Raw genomic sequence first — 18,530 nt, forward strand, 5'->3', positions numbered from 1 at the left:
GGGGGAGGAGTTGGCGAGGTGGGGGAGGAAAGGGATGGTAGAGCAAAAACAAAGTTATGTCGAAAAACGAACTTTACAACTTTTGGGGGGGGGATGAGGCGGGAAGGGATGGTAAGGGGAAACAAAGGAGGAGGCAACAATGCTTGATAAGAAATATACTCATTACCTTGCTCATGTAATTGTAACCCCTGTGTATGGTATCTTCAGAATAAAAAAATAAGTAAGTCAAAAAAAAGGAGGAGGTAACAATGCTCCATAGGAAATGTACTCATTACCTTACTCATGTAACTGTAACCTCTCTGGAAAGTATTTTTACAATAAAAAACATTAAAAAAAGAGAAAGTCAGACTCATCAGACAATAATGGAGAAATAACACATATATGAAAAGGATATTTTCAAATAGAAAAAATAAACAAGAAAGCAAAATGAAAAAAAAAATCATTTGCTTGGTAAAAACATTCACACACACACACATACACAAAGCTGGGCACTGGTGGGTCACGTCTGTAATTCTAGCTACTCAGGAGGCTGAGATCTGAGGATTATGGTTCAAACCCAGCCCAGCAGGAAAGAGACCCTTATCTTCCGGAAAACTGGAAGTGGTACTATGGCTTAAGTGGTAGAGCGTTTGCTTTGAGCAGAAGAGGTGAGGGTTAGTGTCCAGGCCCAGAGTTCAATTCCTATGAATGACAACAAAACAAAACAAAACAAAACATTGAAGCCTCTTTCTTCTAGCTTTTGAAATATCTAGTACTGTAGTATTCTTTAAAATTCTTTATTAACATCCATTAGTTGAAAAGGGAGTCACTGTGACATTTCCACACATACATAATGTATTGCATCAAACTCATCCCTCTCTCTCTCTCATGCTCCTTCCTGCCTTTTAAAATGGCAAACAGGCTTCATTATTCTTTTTTCATATATTATTCTATTTTCATATTTGAAAATATATGTCCTTGATCAGAGTCATTATTTACCAACTTTCTTCATTCACCTTCTTCCTGCAGAGACTGTTTTACTTTCATTTATTTATTTCTTTTACAATGACTTAATTATATCAAGGCATTCACCATGGTATTATCTACAATCATCCTACTATGCCATAGTATCTTACTTCTATCTGACTACAACTTGGTGCTCATTAATCACCTATTTTCTGTTCTTTCAATATTTCAAATATGTAAAAGCTATAAACATTCAATACTTTTTCCAGCGAAGCTGACAACTTAATGGAGATTAACGTGTAACAATTGTAGGTTTTTAGCTTATATTGATCAATGAGAGAACATCTATTTTATTATATGCAATAGGAACATTTTGAAAATTGACCACTTACTTCACCGCAGGGTAACAAAAGCAATAATAAGAAACAGTAATTATCAAGCCCTGTAGTTGATAATGTATTTCAATAAAATGATGACTAAAAAATTTCTTAAATGCTTTAGAATACTAAACCCAGTTGGGTAAACAGTAAAACAGTGGGGGAAAAAGCATGGTAAAATAGAGGTAGGGAAGTAAAAATCAATAAATTAGAAAATAAATAATCAAGACAAAAGACAAAAGTTGTTTAAAAGTCCCAAAGGAGTCTTAAAAGAGTCAAAGATCAGAAAAAGCTCTTGCAAGGTTGATACAAGCAAGCAGGTAAATAGAACTGCTAAATGATGCTAGGAATGCAAAGAAGAAAACAGTTCCAGATATGGTAGAGGTGGATTAAAAATTATCAGCAATACGTGAAAATATAATAAGAAACCTAGGTGATGGTATGGATTATTTCTTAGTTTGGTTATAATTTATGAGAAAGAAGTCATTAAGATATATGATAATGAGATCAAAAGAAAAAAATTATGTGAATTTTTAAATTCACATAAAAATCCAAATAAATCTATTGGTTGTACAATATAAATTATATATTAGAATCATTATAGTAAGACAAAGGGCATAAAAGTAGCAATATTCCTATAGAGCATCAAGGAAAAAACTCTAAGAGGTAAAGTTTATGCCTCTAGTGATATAAATGCTTAAAACATACTAATAACATGTGTAATCCTCCTTGAAAGAAAATCACAAAACACTATTGAAAAGCATAAAATTTGACCTAAAAAAGAAAAATAGCAATATTTGCCATCACAAAAACAGAAGCTTTTCCTACACCAATCTTTAAAGTTAAGCTAATTAAGAAAATTCCCCCAGATGGAACGCTTTCAGTGAAGTCAAAATGAATACCTCGGAAGACCTGAGGAGCAAGTAGTAGAAAAGCACATCTGAACATGAGAAAAGCAAAAGAGAAGAGTTGCATTTTCAGATTTAAGAAGTAATCTTAAGTTATCATGATTAGAACAGTGTGGCAACAACAGAAGAATAGTCAAATAAGCAAAGGAAGCAGGTTGCATACTTCGGCGAAGACTTTTTCTATAAATGAGGTAGCATTTTTGAAACAAGGACTACTTAGATATTGATAAATAATTAATAATAAATCCATACAGAAAACGATAAACTTTGTATGTAGCCCCAAAATAACTTGCAAATGAGGTAGAGACTTACATGTGCAAAAAAAACCCAAAACTGATAGTTTTAGAAGGAAATATACAGTAAATATCTGGTGATGTTAAAGTAGAAATTTCTTCGATAGGTTGTAAAAATAAGGATTGAAAGAAAAAATGATGAATTGTAATACATTAATCTTGGCAATTTCTTTAAGAAAAATGGCATTTAAAACAATGCAAAAAGACTTGTCACCAAATGGGACACAATATTTGTTTGATGTATATAAATCATTGTTTGAAGTATATAAATCTTTCAAATAAATGAGAACTTAAAAGACATTCCATAATAAAAATAGATGAAATGTATAGAGAAAAAAATGAAATGTCAACTTAATGATTAAGAAAATATTAGGTACTAATTTATCTCTACATATTCATCTGATGATCTGTCACCTATACCTGTAATAACCTAAAGTGAGGGCAAGATATAAAGCAATGGGAACATTGATATTTCTCCTGGGGCAACTAAGTCCATGTCAATTAAAGAAGAAATTTCAAAAAGATAATATCTAATCCATAGCTCTTGGTATAATCAACAAACTGTGTTAGCACTTCACTGAAATTTTGAACACCTTATTTCTGACAGGGAAAAGTGGGAAGGGATATGAATTGATGTCCAATGTTTCTGGAATGTATTGTTTATTTTAAAAAAGAGGATGTTATTTTTAATATAATTAAATGTTCACATTTTAATTTCCATGATAGGTACACTGGAATCTATTTTCTTTAAGGCTATTTAAGATTTAAAAATTAAAACCAAATGAATGTTTTAATATAGATTAATATGAAGGGCTTTAGATAAAACAATAATTTTTAATGCACAAGTTATGTAGCATAGAAGTTGAATCCTTGACTTAGTCTAGGACTTCAGAAGACACCAATAAACAATAAGCCTTGTATTGAATATTGAATGGAGTAAGGATTAGCCCGATAAAAAGAAGGTGAAGGTAGTTTAGGTTAAAAAAATAATATAAGCAGAGTAAAAGAGATAGCAGAACAATTTTAAATATTTGAGGAATGTTTTTAGAATCTAGTTAAAAGTTAGATCATTCTTGAGGGGAATGCATTTAGAATGGCATCATTGTGAGTGGTCATTTGTGGAGTTTTTCTGTTGTTATGTTAGGAATTCATAAATCTATCCTTTATCCTAGGTCAGCTGAAGTACCTTAGGTTGGAGATGAATTTTAAAATGTCAGAAATCTAGAAATACTGCTAAAGCTATCTTGTGGAGGAAGGGTTTGGTAATGATAGTGGAAATAATGCAGATGAGGAAACCAATTAGGAGCGTATTTGAGAACATAGAAAAGAAATGGAACTAAACTAAGACCCCAACAATAGAAAATACATCAGGAAAACATATTTGCCCTATATTTAGTGGGTATATTTGGCAGGCGTTGACTGAATGGATAAAGGAATTGGAGGACAGAATGAGTTTTTGCATAGAGTACCTTTGTGAATCACAAAATATTAAACTGAGAAATCAAATCAAATAGTAAGTAGGATTAGAACTGATTTGAGTAGTTACTCCTTAGTTATTACAGTCCTATTTCTATCTTTTCCATAATCCAGCTAAAACATTTAGAAGGTTTCTACTGTACTAGATGGACATTTTATTATATGTGGGATATGACATAATATAAAATTGTCATATTTTAAAGGAAAGTATTTTGCAAAATGCTGTTTAACTGACAAATAGTTATCAGAAATCTGCCCTCCATGTCTCCGAGGTATTATACTTGTAGCTCTGAATGACTAAGACAGTCCTGGATTTCAAGAGTCTTGAAGTTTAGTTCCATATACAGAACTTAAATTAAAAAGCAGTATCTGTCTAGCACGAACAAGATCTCAGGTTATATTTCTAGCACTGCAAAAAATGAGAAGTTCAATATAAAACCATATAGAAAGTAAAAACAGAATCACAGCAGAAGGAACACTTTTCTTTGTGTAGCTGTCAGAAAAAGTTAATTGCATCTGACTTTTGGAATGTATGTTTTTAAAGGTGAAGAGGATTCTTTGTGGAGAGACTGGGGTAGAGCATTGAGAGGAGTACTCTGGGCAGATAAAATCACTAGAAGGCAGCCTGATGCCTGTGGAAATGACCCTTTGGTAGTCCTTGAAGATGAAATGGAACAGAAGATTGCTAGTTGGAGATATGGTTAAGAGGTGGATGGAAGCTATTCTCTCAAATTGTGCCATTATCTTTCTGTACCTAATAGATCATTTACAAGGGTTTAATATAAAATAGTGTTTGTGAATTATATATAGTTGGAGATATGGTTAAGAGGTGGATGGAAGCTCGTCTCTCAAATTGTGCCATTATATTTCTGTACCTAATGGATCATTTACAAGGGTTTAATATAAAATAGTGTTTGTGAATTATGGAGATGAAAAAGTTGTGAATCCGGATGACAGGCCAATGAACAGTATACAGAAGATTGTAGAAAACCTCAGACTTCATAGAATTCATGATGTTAGGGGCCACTAAGCTAAATCCAAGCATATTTTAGCCAAGTTCTTACTAAAATTGAGTAGTATTACATAGGTCCCTATGTCACAATAAGCCTTCGCTGTACGTCATTAAACACCAATTCTGTGAATACCATGTGCCTCATTCATCCTGACTTTTTCCCACCAGGGCTACTCCACTTTGGTCAACTGCAATCTTGATGCTGCAATGTGTTCTTTCTTCCCTTGACAGATTCCCAAAGGATGTATTAAACTCTTAAATTGACTATCCAGGCTTCTGTCACAGAAACCAGTGACAGGTTTTTATTATGCTCTGATTTCTGAGAAGTTTATCAGATGAAGTATTTTTATATATGTGAAATATCAAGTGGTGGTTGATATAGCCTCATACTGCACATTTAACATTGTACTAACATTACCATGTCTTGTATAACTTTTTTTTTGAGGCCCTCAGTCTATTATCTGCTTTTATTACAGAGAAATTCTTCAGCCTCCACAAAATGTAGAAATAGACCCAGAATGATTGAAAGTTTCCATTTTATCAAAACACATGTCTTGTATATCTTTTTGAATAAATATTTTCTGAATGTAAGGAAATATATGCAAAGCTAATAGTTACAAAATTATAATTTCAAATATTCATAAAGTTGCTCAGAGACTTACTTCTGAAGAGAAGAAATATAATTTGTGATTCACTTACTGGAACCAAAAATTTCTTGATGTAAAATGACACCAGGAATTATAAGATGCTTTCAAAATATTTATGTTTCTTAAGAGCTTCATATTCATATTTGACCATATATTGTTGTTTGCTCCTTTTTACAAATAAAATGAAGTTTTGTTTACTTGGACTAACAAGCTAAAACAAATGGACAGGAATGGGATGTGTTACTGAGCCTTGTGACATTTCTCAGAAACTAAGATTTGAAAATAGAATTTGATTTACAGAAACATATATTAGTAGGTAATAATTGTAAAAGTACAAAATTATGAATCCACACAAGTATATAACCTGTAAATTTCTTATTAAAGTTTAATGGCAGGCCAGAGATTATCTTTGAATGACTGTAAGCCAAATCGCTATTCTCCTTGTGAGTGTGCATATGGTCCTTCCTTGATTGTCTTTCTAAAAACTAAGTAATAAATCAAGCTGGTCCAGAAAGACCCTTGTGTCCCTTACATTTCTGTTATCTCCTTCAAACAAAATGCTCTCCTTTATTTAGATGCCACTGATTTTCAAGAAAGTCTTTAGTTTATATCCTATACTTGAACTGTTTTCTAATAATACAGCCATTTTAGTTAGTCTTCGTATTTTCTACAAATTTATAATTATAATTTATACCATATAATTAAGCACTTAGTTGATTTGTATTTTGCGATATCAGTGATGATTTTTGGATGTCAGTCTTCTCCAGTGACACAGTGAACTTTGTGATAACTCTGAACCATTCACTCATTAATTCACAGAGCAAATATTTATTATGATCCTACAGTGTGCCAGACATTCTTTTCGGCCAGGGAAATAAATGGTGATTAATGCAGCAATAGCAACAAATTATAATGGCTTATAATTCTATTAAGGGAGTCTAGGTAATATATGAATAACTTAAACATGTGATATGCTTCAATATATAAATCACTGGCTAGAATGTAAGCCTGGTGAGGGAAGGGACCTGTTTTTGTTCGTGTTTCTCCCTTGCTATCAAGCATATCAATTGAAATAACTAGAGTTCTATTTGTCCATGTTCATGCCAAGCACAGAGTTCAGCTAAGTAACATTTTATATCCTCAGAGTAAATGGTAGGTCACATATCGGAATGCAAAGAGAAGTAGACCTCCATGAGTTAAGCACATTGTAAGAGGAGGAGAAAGATGTTTTCTGTCTTTGGGTTATGATTTAGGATTTAACTCTGTAACAAAATTAACTTTTAGTTACACAAAAAGCTGATGAAATTATTTTATATTATCTCTAAGGAAAACATTAAAACACATTTTCAGTAAAAATTTTTTTAAAAAGTATCAAGGTATTTGGAGAATAGTAAAGAATCTTACCATTTTTACTGATGTCCAGTTCTTTAAGATTAACTAAACTAGCAATAGAGGTTGGCAGGTTCGAAAGGTCATTATCAGGAATACTTAGTTTTCGTAGAGCTTGACAGTTGAACAATTGCTGTAATAGAAAATAAACATCCATTAAATCACAGTTTGGTTAGTCCATTCAGACATAAACTAAGGAACAAAGAAGGGATGGTACGGGAAAAACAAAGGAGGAGGTAACAATGCTTGATAGGAAATGTACTCATTACCTTGCTCATGTAACTGTAACCCCTCTGTACAGTATTTTTACAATAAAAATGTATTAAAAATGTAAAACAATAAAAAAGATCCAGCTATATAAGCCTTCCTCACTTTTCTTCCAAACCCACCTTCTTCTTAACATTTTCAGAACAGTTTCATATTCCTTCACCATGTCAGTAACTCACTATTTTTGTCTACCCAGATGCCAAACTTGAAGTATTTTACTTTTCCACTTCTTTTTGCTATTTTCCATTCAATTTGAATCTTACTGATTTTGTTTTCTTTGAAATAGCTTCTGGAGTTGTCACTTTCTATTCCTACAGCTACCAGGGTTACCTCACTTCTATTTTACAGCAATCATGTTAGATTTCACAAAGCTTTTCCTAAAGTGGAAGTATCTATTCTGTCATGTTGAACAGTTATTTATGTGTCATACAGAATAACAATACATCAGAATATACAAGCTTACATTCCTTTAATGTCCTCTGGCCCTGTTTCATAAATAACTAGCAAATGAAACATTTAACTTCTGATAGTTGATAAAACAAACAAACAAAAACAAAAAACAAACAACCCCTCCACTGCTGTTTGCTTTGTATTTTCTATCATTCCTAATTATGGAATGGGAAAAAGACAAAGAGTCGAAACCATGTTTTATTTTTTGTTTGTTTGTTTGTTTTTGTCATGGGGCTTTAACTCTAGGCTTGGGTGCTGTCCCTCAGCTCTTCATTTTTTTTATTATTAATAAGTTTTTTATTGTGAAAATACCATACAGAGGGATTACAAGGTAATGAGTACATTTCTTATCAAGCATTGTTGCCTCCTCCTTTGTGGTCCCTTACCATCCCTGACCCTCCATCTCCCCCAGCCCCCCCCACCAAAGTTGTAAAGTTTGTTTTTCAACATAACATCTTGTACATCTCATTGTTACAATGGGTCCACCTGTATCCCTGTTTAAACAATCAGCTCTTCAATTTAAGGCTAGTACTCTACCATTTGAGGGACAGCACCACTTCTGGGTTTCTGATGGTTAATTGGAGATAAGAGTCTCATGGACTTTCCTGCCCAGGTTGGCTTTGATCAGCGATCCTCAGATCTCAGCCTCCTAAGTAGCTGGGATTACAGGTGTGAGCCATGGGTGCCCAGCAAAACAATGATTCTTGAATCCAGCATACTCATAGTCAGTGGAAGACAGAAGTTCTGGTTTAAAATGTAGATTCACTCTATCAGAGTGTCTATTAATGTTCTCTTTTTCAGTTTTGATAAAAAGAAATTCATTTTGTACATGGTGTTAAAAAAGTTCAACATTGCAACAAGTACTGCAAATAATCTTTTAAAAAGCCAAAAATGCTTAGCCCAAAATATAAAACTTCATTTCATATCTTATGTAGCGAGTAGTACACACTTGTAGCACAACTTTCCTAAAAAGATAATGGGTTAAGAACTAACAACCATTGGCTACTACTTTTTCTTGTAAACATGGCTTACATAAAAATGTGATAGTTAAATATACCAAGTGGCAGTTACATACTGATACCATACTTTATCTTTGCAAATTTTGCAAATAAAATTAGAAACATCAACTGAAAAAAATCTCCTTAGATAATTCTTCCAGTAACGAATCAAAAATTCTATCCAAGCTGTTCATATCTAGTAGTAGTCAAGACAAGTTGAACAGCATTAAAAATTGAATTTAATATTTTTCTGAAAATTCTACTGGAAACACATACATCAACATATCTGGACTACTAGTGTGCTTTCTAAAAATGCAGATTCCTGTTTGATTGGAGCTTCTGAATCTACATTTTTTTTTCAAGTCGGTAGAGGAACTTGAACTCTGGGCTCCAGTAACTGCTAAGGACAAAGGGGGAACCAATGCAACAATGATACTCACAAGACACTATGTTGGAAGTGATCTGTAAAACTTGGGGGGGATTGGGGGAAGAAGGGAGGGAGAAAAATGGGGAAGGAGTAACAAGTTTGACAAGAAATGTACTCACTACCTTACTTATGTAACTGTAACCGCTCTGTATATCATCTTGACAATAAAATTAAAATTTAAAAAGCATATACACAACCAATGTGCATACTCATAGTAAAAGTTAAACTTATTTTTAGTATATAATTCTGTTAAAATTATTCCATTTATATCTAAATGCAATATAATTAGTTATGGATTGATAGATTCTAAAAATGAATTATTGAATCACTGATTTTAGTAGGATTTACTTATCACTCTTTAGTTTGATTACTACACACATTTTAGGCTAAAGCTTTTCTTTGAAATTTGTCTCATATCCCAGCTCTATATTGCTCTAAATAATTAATACAAATCCCAGTATTCTTCATCAATTTTAAATGAAGTCACATCAAGGAAAAAAGCTGTGGAAACTCCTGAGTATGACACAGTAAAGAAAATCTCAGACCTCTTTCTAGTAGGTAAGAGCAAAGACATCTGGAAGCAGACTGATGTGCTCAAATTTGCTTGGCTCTTCTACGAAATTTACCTAATAACCTAAAGTTATGGGAATGTTCAGATTTCCTGCCTGTAAAATGCAGATGATTAATGCCCTAATTTGAAATGTTATTGAGAGATGAAAAGAGTTGCTATATTTTATTACTAATAAATCTGTATCTTTCCTACTTCAGCATCTTTGGTATTTGGAATGTATCTGGCAATCAAGAGTAAGTTATTATTTTTGAGGAGTTTGCTTTAAAAAATAACATTACTATATTAATGGTGTATCTGATAGTCAACAGACCTAGATTTGATTCAATGTAATACTTGCAAAAATATAAAACCATTTGTCCTATAATAGAGCTTAATAACTGCTAGCAATTACTAAGATTTGTATCCACAGATATAAAGACATATTGAAAGTGTTCTATTTCTTACTTTTTTTTAGATGAGGAGGCCTTTGAAGGCTTGGGTTTGTTTTTGGTGTTTTGGTGTTTACATGTTTACGTGTTTACATGTTTTTGGTGTTTACATGTTTCTTCTTCTTCTTTTTTTTTTTTTTTTTTGGCTTGAACTCTGGGCTTGTGCACTGTCCCTGCGCTCTTCAGCTCAAGGAGAGCACTCTACCGCTTGAGCCACAGCACCACTTCCAGTTTTCTAGTGGTTTATTGGAGATAAGAGTCTCATGAACTTTCTTGCCCGGGCTGGCTTTGAACCATGATCCTCAGATCTCAGCCTCCTGAGTAGCTAGGATTACAGGCATGAGCCACTGGTGTCCGACTGTTTCTTCTTCTTACATACTATAGTGACTGCTCAATAAATGTTTTTGAAAGTATGCCTAGATAATTAAAAGGATAACAAGTGCTAAATTCCAGCTGACATAGTAGTTCACTTGAATGAGCGTCAGATATGTAGATTGTCTCACTGAAGTATAAATTTTACAAACAAACTTTCTGTTTTTTTCCTTTAACAGTACTTTTTGTTTTTATTTATTCTGTTGCTTACAAACATTATTTCAGCTCCTGATTCTTGCATGAGTATTATATATGAGGGAACTTCTTAATATGATTCATGATGTCTACAGATTGGCAAAGAAATGAATATAGCATTTTAGTGACTTTTCCAGGATTAAAGCTTTGCATGAAGAATGATTATTGAATAGTTATAATTATTCAATATTATAGGAAAGAGCAAATGTAACCAGTACCTGACTAGAGTAACACTGTTAATAATCTTGTTTATCTTGCTTTTAATTTACGGATGCTATTTTCACATTTCAAAGCCAATAACAGTTCTGTTTTAAAAGACTTTTGTGCTAAATTGCTCTTTGTCTTTAGAAAATAGAAACAAGTTAACTCTGAAGAAATTGGTTTGAGAAGAGTATGCACTTTAAATTACCGGTTCCAAGCTTGACATTTAGAACCAAAGTAGAAACTGTCAGGTATAGTTTTTGTTTGGCTTCCTTAAAATTGTATTTATTATCTTTAAGTAGTTGTAGAAAGGAGTTACCATTCAGCAGATCAGTTTATAAGTACAATGTACTTTGATCATTGTCATCCCTTTCATAATTCTACCCCATCTCTCCCTACTCTTCCCCCTCAATTTTCTTAGTTTCAAGGATATGCATTGAATATTATAAATGCACTCTATTCCCTTCTTCTCTTCATCCATCTAATCCCCTCCTTTTGACTTTCCTTTATACTATTCAAGTGTTGGTTTCCTAGTATTCATTTTGTTGGACTGTAGCTTATCTAAGGAATTATGCCATTTGATTTCTTCCCTGAAAGCACTATACTTCAGTTAATATGTTTGTGTATACTTGTATTGTTTTTGCTTTTTTGTTTTTGTGAGAAGCAATGCAAAAGAAAAGGTCCAAAAGTTGAAAATAAAAATAGTTGAAGCTGAAAATGTATGCTCTAAAAAGTATTATTTCATCTATTCACTCAAGGAAACCCATTAATGGAGACCTGTTAGAAGACAGAAAATAAGCTTTACACATGGAGTGTAAAGTAAATAAGAGACCATGTTTAGGCAGACATTTAAATATTGTGAAAATGTGCATTCCATCACTTTTGTCGGATGCAGTGATATAAAAAATACATATTGTTTAGATTTGCTTAGGTTTATTTGTATACAGGTGGAATAATATTTATGTTCTCTTGTACTTTCCTTTTTTTATATAACTTCATGCTACATACCACAGCACTTTCTTGAATACTCTACTACTCATAGACTTTAGGATTATTTCCAACATGTTCTGATATGAATAATGTTGTTAAATATATTTTTATATACATGCTAGTATACATAAAGTTTCTTTGCAGAGGGAGACCCAGATTCAAATTCACCAAATAATACAATTTGTTTTCCAAGTAACTTTAGTAAATAAAATTTGAAATTAAGTGTTTAAATTAATATTTTTATTTCTTAATACCATAACTAAATTTTGGCAGTAATAAAGTAAATGTTTGGTCATCTTTTCTTGTTTCTTTGATATGAATAAGTTCATCACATTTTCTAGCTATTTATTTGACAGTTGGGTCAACATATTGTTTTTCTCTCAGTATTTTGTGGTAACTTTAGATAAAAAGACTTATAGCCGGGTGCTGGTGGAGTACACCTGTAATCCTAGCTACTCAGGAGGCTGAGATTTGAGGATCATGGTTCAAAAAGCCAGCCTGGTCAGGAAAGTCTGTGAGACTCTTAGCTCTAATTAACTACCAGAAAACTGGAAGTGGTGCTAAGCCTCAAATGGTAGAAGAGCTCAGGGTCAGCATTGTGGCCCAGAGTTCAAGCCCCATGACGGCCCCCCCAAAATAAAAAAGACTTATAGACATCAAATTCACTTCTCAGTTTTAACTTGCTCAAGTATCTTATTTTTCTCTTCTGAAGCATTCTATGGTTTGATCCATCTGAGATTTATGATTTTATTTTATTTATTAAGTGTGTGTGTACTGCTCCTGGGTCTTGAACTCAGGGCCTGGATGCTGTCCCTCAGTTTTTTCTCAAGACTAGTGCTGTACCACTTGAGCCACATCTCCACTTAGAGCTTTTCATTTTTTAATGGGAGGTAAAAGTCTCATGGACTTCCCTTCTTGGGCTGGATACAAACCATGATTCTCAGATATCTTGAGTAGATAAGATTACAGATGTGAGCCACCTGCATGCAATTGAAATTTTTTATTTTTTGAAACTAAAAAGTAAAACAGGGACCCATTCTTTCTCCTTAATAGATGACCCATTGTTCCAGCATCATTAAAACAAATTGTCTGTTATTCTTTTACTTGTTTCCAAAACAGGTTTGTGATATATGTGGTTTTCATGTAAGTATTGGTCAGTCTTTAGAGGTTCTATTTCTGGACTGTTCTATTTCTGGACTATTATCTATTTATCTCTCATTCTCGTTGGCTCACCAGTATTCCACAGCTGTGCTTAGTGTTTGCACTAGAGCAGAATGCAGAAGGAATATGAGAGGAGGCTGCATGAGGAAGGCTCAGTTCGACCAGCTTTAGATGGAGGGGTAGCTTTCTGAATAGAAGTCAGGACAGGGCAGAACTGTAGGTTAGGAACAAAGGGGCAGTTAGGGAAGTAGTATTGGCAAGAAAAGTTCCAAGCTCTTTCCATTAGAAGTGGAAGAGCATATACTGAACTGTGTGGAGGGGAATGCAAAGACTGTTCTGAATGTGAAAGCTAGAAAGACTGAGCTCTCTCCTGCTGAAAGAGTTTGAGTAATCATTTTTAACAGGTATTACCTAAAGATATGTCATAAAATGTTTGAGATACTCATAGGTATTTGGCATACACATACAAAAATGTACATATTTCATGTAATTTCAGGACCTTTCAATGTAAATTAAGTCTTGACTTGCATCTGTTAGCTAGGTTACTGATGTCTGTGATAAGAGGTCACGATATGTTATTTTTCAAAAGGCAAAAATATTATGTCCATCTCATGCTTATAATTTTTTTAACAGCTCTCTACTTTCTTTGAGAAAATGTCCAAGCCGGGCGCCAGTGCCTCATGCCTGTAATCCTAGCTACTCAGGAGGCTGAGATCTGAGGATTGCAATTCAAAGGCAGCCCTGGCAAGAAAGTCTGTGAAGAGTCTTATCTCCAATTAACCATCAGAAAACTGGAAGTGGTTCTGTGGCTCAAGTGGTAGAGCGCTAGCCTTGAGCTGGAATGCTGAGGGACAGCACTCAAACTCAAAGTTCAAGCCCCATGACCACATCCCTCCCCCGCAAAAAGTCCAGATTCCTACATGTGGCTCTAAAGCCTTTCACTTCTCTAGCTTCTCATTTTGACATTCTTCTTGTCCTTTATCCTTTCCTCCTAGTTTCCCTTCTAGTCTTCTGGAAACAATATTCAACCTACATGGCCATAGAGGGAAAGTTATTGCATCGCTCTGTGCTTCCCTTTCCTTTGCAAAGGCCAGCTCATCAGCTGATACCCTTTTCCTCCCTCTCCACCCCATATCCTCTCCACCTACTTGTCCAACTTCATATTTTTCAGGTGACAGGCTAAGGCTAATTTATTTGTTCTATGTATTTTTTGTCGCATTCACTTATTTTTTTCTTTTTCCTTTTTTGCTTGAGGTACTGGAGATTCAACTCGGAGCCTTATATTTGCTACATTGGCTAGGTAAGCACTCTGCCATTTGTGTCATGCCCCCAGGCTTTCTGTTTTTAGTTTGTTTGTGATACAGTATCTCAATAACTGCCTGAACTGGCTACAGAATATCAATCCTTCTGCATCGGTTGCCCAAGTAGCTGTAATTATTGGCTTGCATCACCACAACTTATCTTTGGAACATTGTCTACTTCTCCCTATGGAAGTATCGATCTTCATGCAGTGATTACTAGACTACATGTGTCTCTAATTCCTGTATGCTGGGAGAGGATGCAGCCCAATGTTGGGGGCATAGAACCACATGTTCTTTCATAAATATTATTATTCAGCAAAGTGACATTATATCAAAGTAGCCCCTATTTCTTAAGTATAAATAAACTACATTTAAGGTATGTAATCTTTTATTCTTACAGAAAAATTGAAAATAAGACATTTTCATCTCTTTTTTATACAGCTTTGGTAATTGGTGAGATTATGTAGCCAGCAAGGGATGTATAATCTGTATAATCTTCAGTGTCAGCTCCATAGTTTGGAAAGACAATGGACAGTGGATAACAGGTGCAGGATTCCTGTGTGAGGGGACTAAATAAGAAAGAAAAACTGGCCATGATGACAGTGCTAGGGTGGAGGTGTCAAGGGAGAAGATTCATAGTCAATGACTGCCACAAACAAGGACTTAAAATTAGAACAAATATGATGGCAGTGTGCTACGCCTAAAGTCCATTTCAAATGCAAGGTTGCACCATGTAAAATACTATATTGGATTATTATCATCATTTGTATATTTGGGCTTGCCCAATTATTGCTCCTATAAAAATATCATAGAAGTGAATGACTATTTCCCAAACTATAGTTCCTTGGGGGGAGGATGCAAGCAAGAAAACAAATGGTTTAGCTTTCACCAGAAGGGAAAATGTAGCAATTGTGAACTATGAAAGCATAAGAGCTTTTCCTGAAGAGTTTCCTATAAAATCATAAATATGCAACAAGAGATTCTGATGGTGCTGTTATGTTGGCACATATGGATTTCACCAGGGAGAAGGCCTAATTATTTAATGGGTTGGCATCACTGAATGACTTGGTTTTTTAGAAGTACTCCTTTTGAATCTCTTTTGAAATGTTCAGTCTATAGCATTTCCACATTTCCTTGAAACATATTTCAAAGAACTAATTATTTTTGAGCACATCACAACTGAAGGTTTTAAAATTCTTTAGTGCAATACATTTGCTGATAATTATCTTCAGTTAGGAAAGAGCCAATTCAGAAGTCATAAAGAATAGTTTCACAGATGCGGCTCATGAAACTCTAGCTTTCTAATGATAATATTTTCTAACTCCTTCTGCTATCCCTCTGTCTCTTTCCTCCTATCCTTCCCTTCCTCTAGCCCTCTGTCCGTACTCTTCTTCCTTTCTCCATCTCTTCATTCTTTCCTATTTCCCATCCTCCTAGATTGCTATGGATATGGCGCAGTGAGCATCTCGTGACCATCTGCTCAGAGACAGGAACGATTCATAAAAACAAACAAACAAAAACCCGAAGAATCTCATCCTCAAAAAGTTACTTGATGCTGATAGTGCAAATCACCTGGCCAAACAGTGATTATAAATACAGAAAAAAGTAATAGTTTATAAATCAATACAATAGCAGAGACAGGGCTTGGCAAAGTACAATTTATATTAAAAGAAGCATTTGCCCTAGAGAACTGTAGTGTGGTGAATAGTGTGCCTTTCAAGTGTTTCACATTCCTTCCCGTACAGTAACGCTTAAATATTCATAAGCAAGGAAGTGACTTATGAAGATTTTTTTCTTTGACAATCGACTGATACCTGTGACCAGAAGTGGGCTAGACAGTGGTTAAAAAACCCATCAAGATGGAAAAGTTGTAGTTAAGGTGCTGCTAGTGAGAATAAGTAGACACTATCATTAGGGATGAGTAAGGAAAATATTAAAAAAATCATTACAAAGGGGTACCAAAACTATGGAGGGACACAAATGGAAAATTTTTAACATATTAAGTAAGACATCAGAATCTCTAGTAATTGTCATGTTGGCTTGGTGTGGTAGGTGTGAGGCTGGACAGATACCGATAGAATTATGTAAGATTCCAGCAGTAGGAAAGGAAAACATTTACAATTCTTTTGAATGTATTTTTACTATTTCTCAGTTTGCTAAAGTAAACTCTTGTTTCTTTTGGAAGTTGGCAATTAAAATAAATGCACTATAAAATTATAAAATGAATTTTTTTCTAGATAATAAAGACAACCACTCTTATTTTGTAAATACAAATCTTTCCAGTAACAATTTGTACAGGGATGCTTTTGAGTCATTTTTCCCCTTGTAACAGCAAGGTTACTTTATTACTTCTTGTTGTCCCAGAAGAGAATATACCTGAGTTAGTAGAATAATTGTCAGTCATAATATACAGATATAACATTGCAATACCTACCCAATTAAATGACAATCTGAACTTAAAAGAACTTTAAATGCAAACATCTTAATTTACATATGCATTATCATTTGATAGCAGCTAGGTAATAACATTTAGAAATAAGCAGAGAAAAGGAAAAATGAATAGAAAAAGCATATCTTTAATTTTCTTAGTTTTTAACTATATTCATTGTGTCAGAACATTTGGAGAAGATTTCAAATATCCCTACTAATATCCCTACTAAGTTGAAGAGAGGTTGTATTTGAACATATGCAAGGATGATGAAGTTTTTCTTTCTTTTTTTTTTTAGTAACTACAAATTGTGAAGTATTTGGTAAATTGATATTTAAGAAAGTACTGGTTTTGTCTAAAGGGAACAATTATTGTAGTGCATGAACAATTGGGTTGAATAATTTTTAGTCTAGATTTTCATATTGGCATACAGAGATAAAATGTTTTTGGTCTTTCTTTTTTTAATTTTAATTTTTTGTGAACATACTGTACAGAGGGGTTACAATTACATGGGCAAGATAATGAGTACATTTCTTATCAAGCATTGCAGCCTCCTCCTTTGTTTGCCCTTTGTTTTTGGTCTTTCTTTACCCTGATAAACTCTGTGTAAATAAAAGCCCAACTTTACCCACCCACTCCAGATTAGGGATGCAGAAAGAATATGGCTCATGTCAGATCTAGATTATCCTCTCCACTGGTGCTAATGGTGGATAGATGATAAACTTTTGATTACAATAGACCTATACCTGAATTTTGACTCAATCTCTAGTCACATTAACAAGCAAATTCCACCTTATCTAAGGCTCACTTTTGCACTTAAAGCCCAATTAATTGCAAAAGGCTGGTGACTTATAACTGTCATCCTAATTGCAAGGAAGCTGAGATCTGATGATCAAGGTACAAATCCAGCCCAGACAGACTCATCTCCAATTAACCACCACAAATTCAGAAGTAGAGCTATTTCTCAAGTGGTATAGTGCTAGTCTTGAACCAAAAAAAGGCTAAGGAAGAGTGCTCAGGTCCTGAATTCAAGCCCCCGGACCAGCACACACGTGTGCACGCACACACAAACACACACACAAATAAAAAACAAATTGTGTTTTATTTGGGCACTTAGCAATGCATTCTGCCCGCAGACTAATCTGGCAAAGGTTGTAGTCATAGGACAGAGAAGAGGAATGAGACTTAGCAAACATTTTGCAGTTGAAATATTGGTGGATGTTTTTTCTTGTAAGGTGGGCTAGAAGGATGAATACAGAGTACAGTCAAATAGGACGAGAAAATAGGAGACGGTTCAAGAAGGGAAATGTGACTTGTTAAGTATGAATATTCAAGTGAATTCAGAAAGTATGGTCAAAATACTGTGTGTACATGTGTGAAAACGGAACAATGAAACCTGTTAAAGTTAGTTCGGGAAGTGGAGCAAAGGAATGAAGGAGAGTGACAGGGAGAGAAAAAAAATGAACTGCATTGTAAGCATATATGGATAACTCAAATGGAATCTGTTTATACATCTAAGTAATGCTAATAAAATGTGAATAAAAAGATGAGATGGCATAATAGATATCTGAGTCATCAGTGTGCAGCTGAAACTATAAGAATAGATGAATGTGTGAACTCAGATGGAACCAGACATTTAAGAGCCTTCTCTTTATTCTCTTGAAGCTGTATCTTAAAGTGGCAAAGGAAAATTT

General features: G+C 34.1%; 1 protein-coding gene across 1 annotated transcript in view; it reads right to left on the minus strand.

Annotated features, from left to right (window-relative positions):
* Lrrc7 (leucine rich repeat containing 7) overlaps nt 1-18,530 on the minus strand; it is a 294,553-nt gene that overhangs the window by 261,392 nt on the left and 14,631 nt on the right. Inside the window, exon 2 of the mRNA XM_042678371.1 lies at nt 7,063-7,180. Within this exon, the coding sequence (XP_042534305.1) occupies nt 7,063-7,180 (118 nt within the window). The remainder of the gene's footprint in view (nt 1-7,062; nt 7,181-18,530) is intronic.

This window comes from Dipodomys spectabilis, unplaced genomic scaffold (genome assembly GCF_019054845.1).
Source record: "Dipodomys spectabilis isolate Male_0828 unplaced genomic scaffold, ASM1905484v1 ptg000002l, whole genome shotgun sequence".
Lineage (NCBI taxonomy): Eukaryota > Metazoa > Chordata > Mammalia > Rodentia > Heteromyidae > Dipodomys > Dipodomys spectabilis.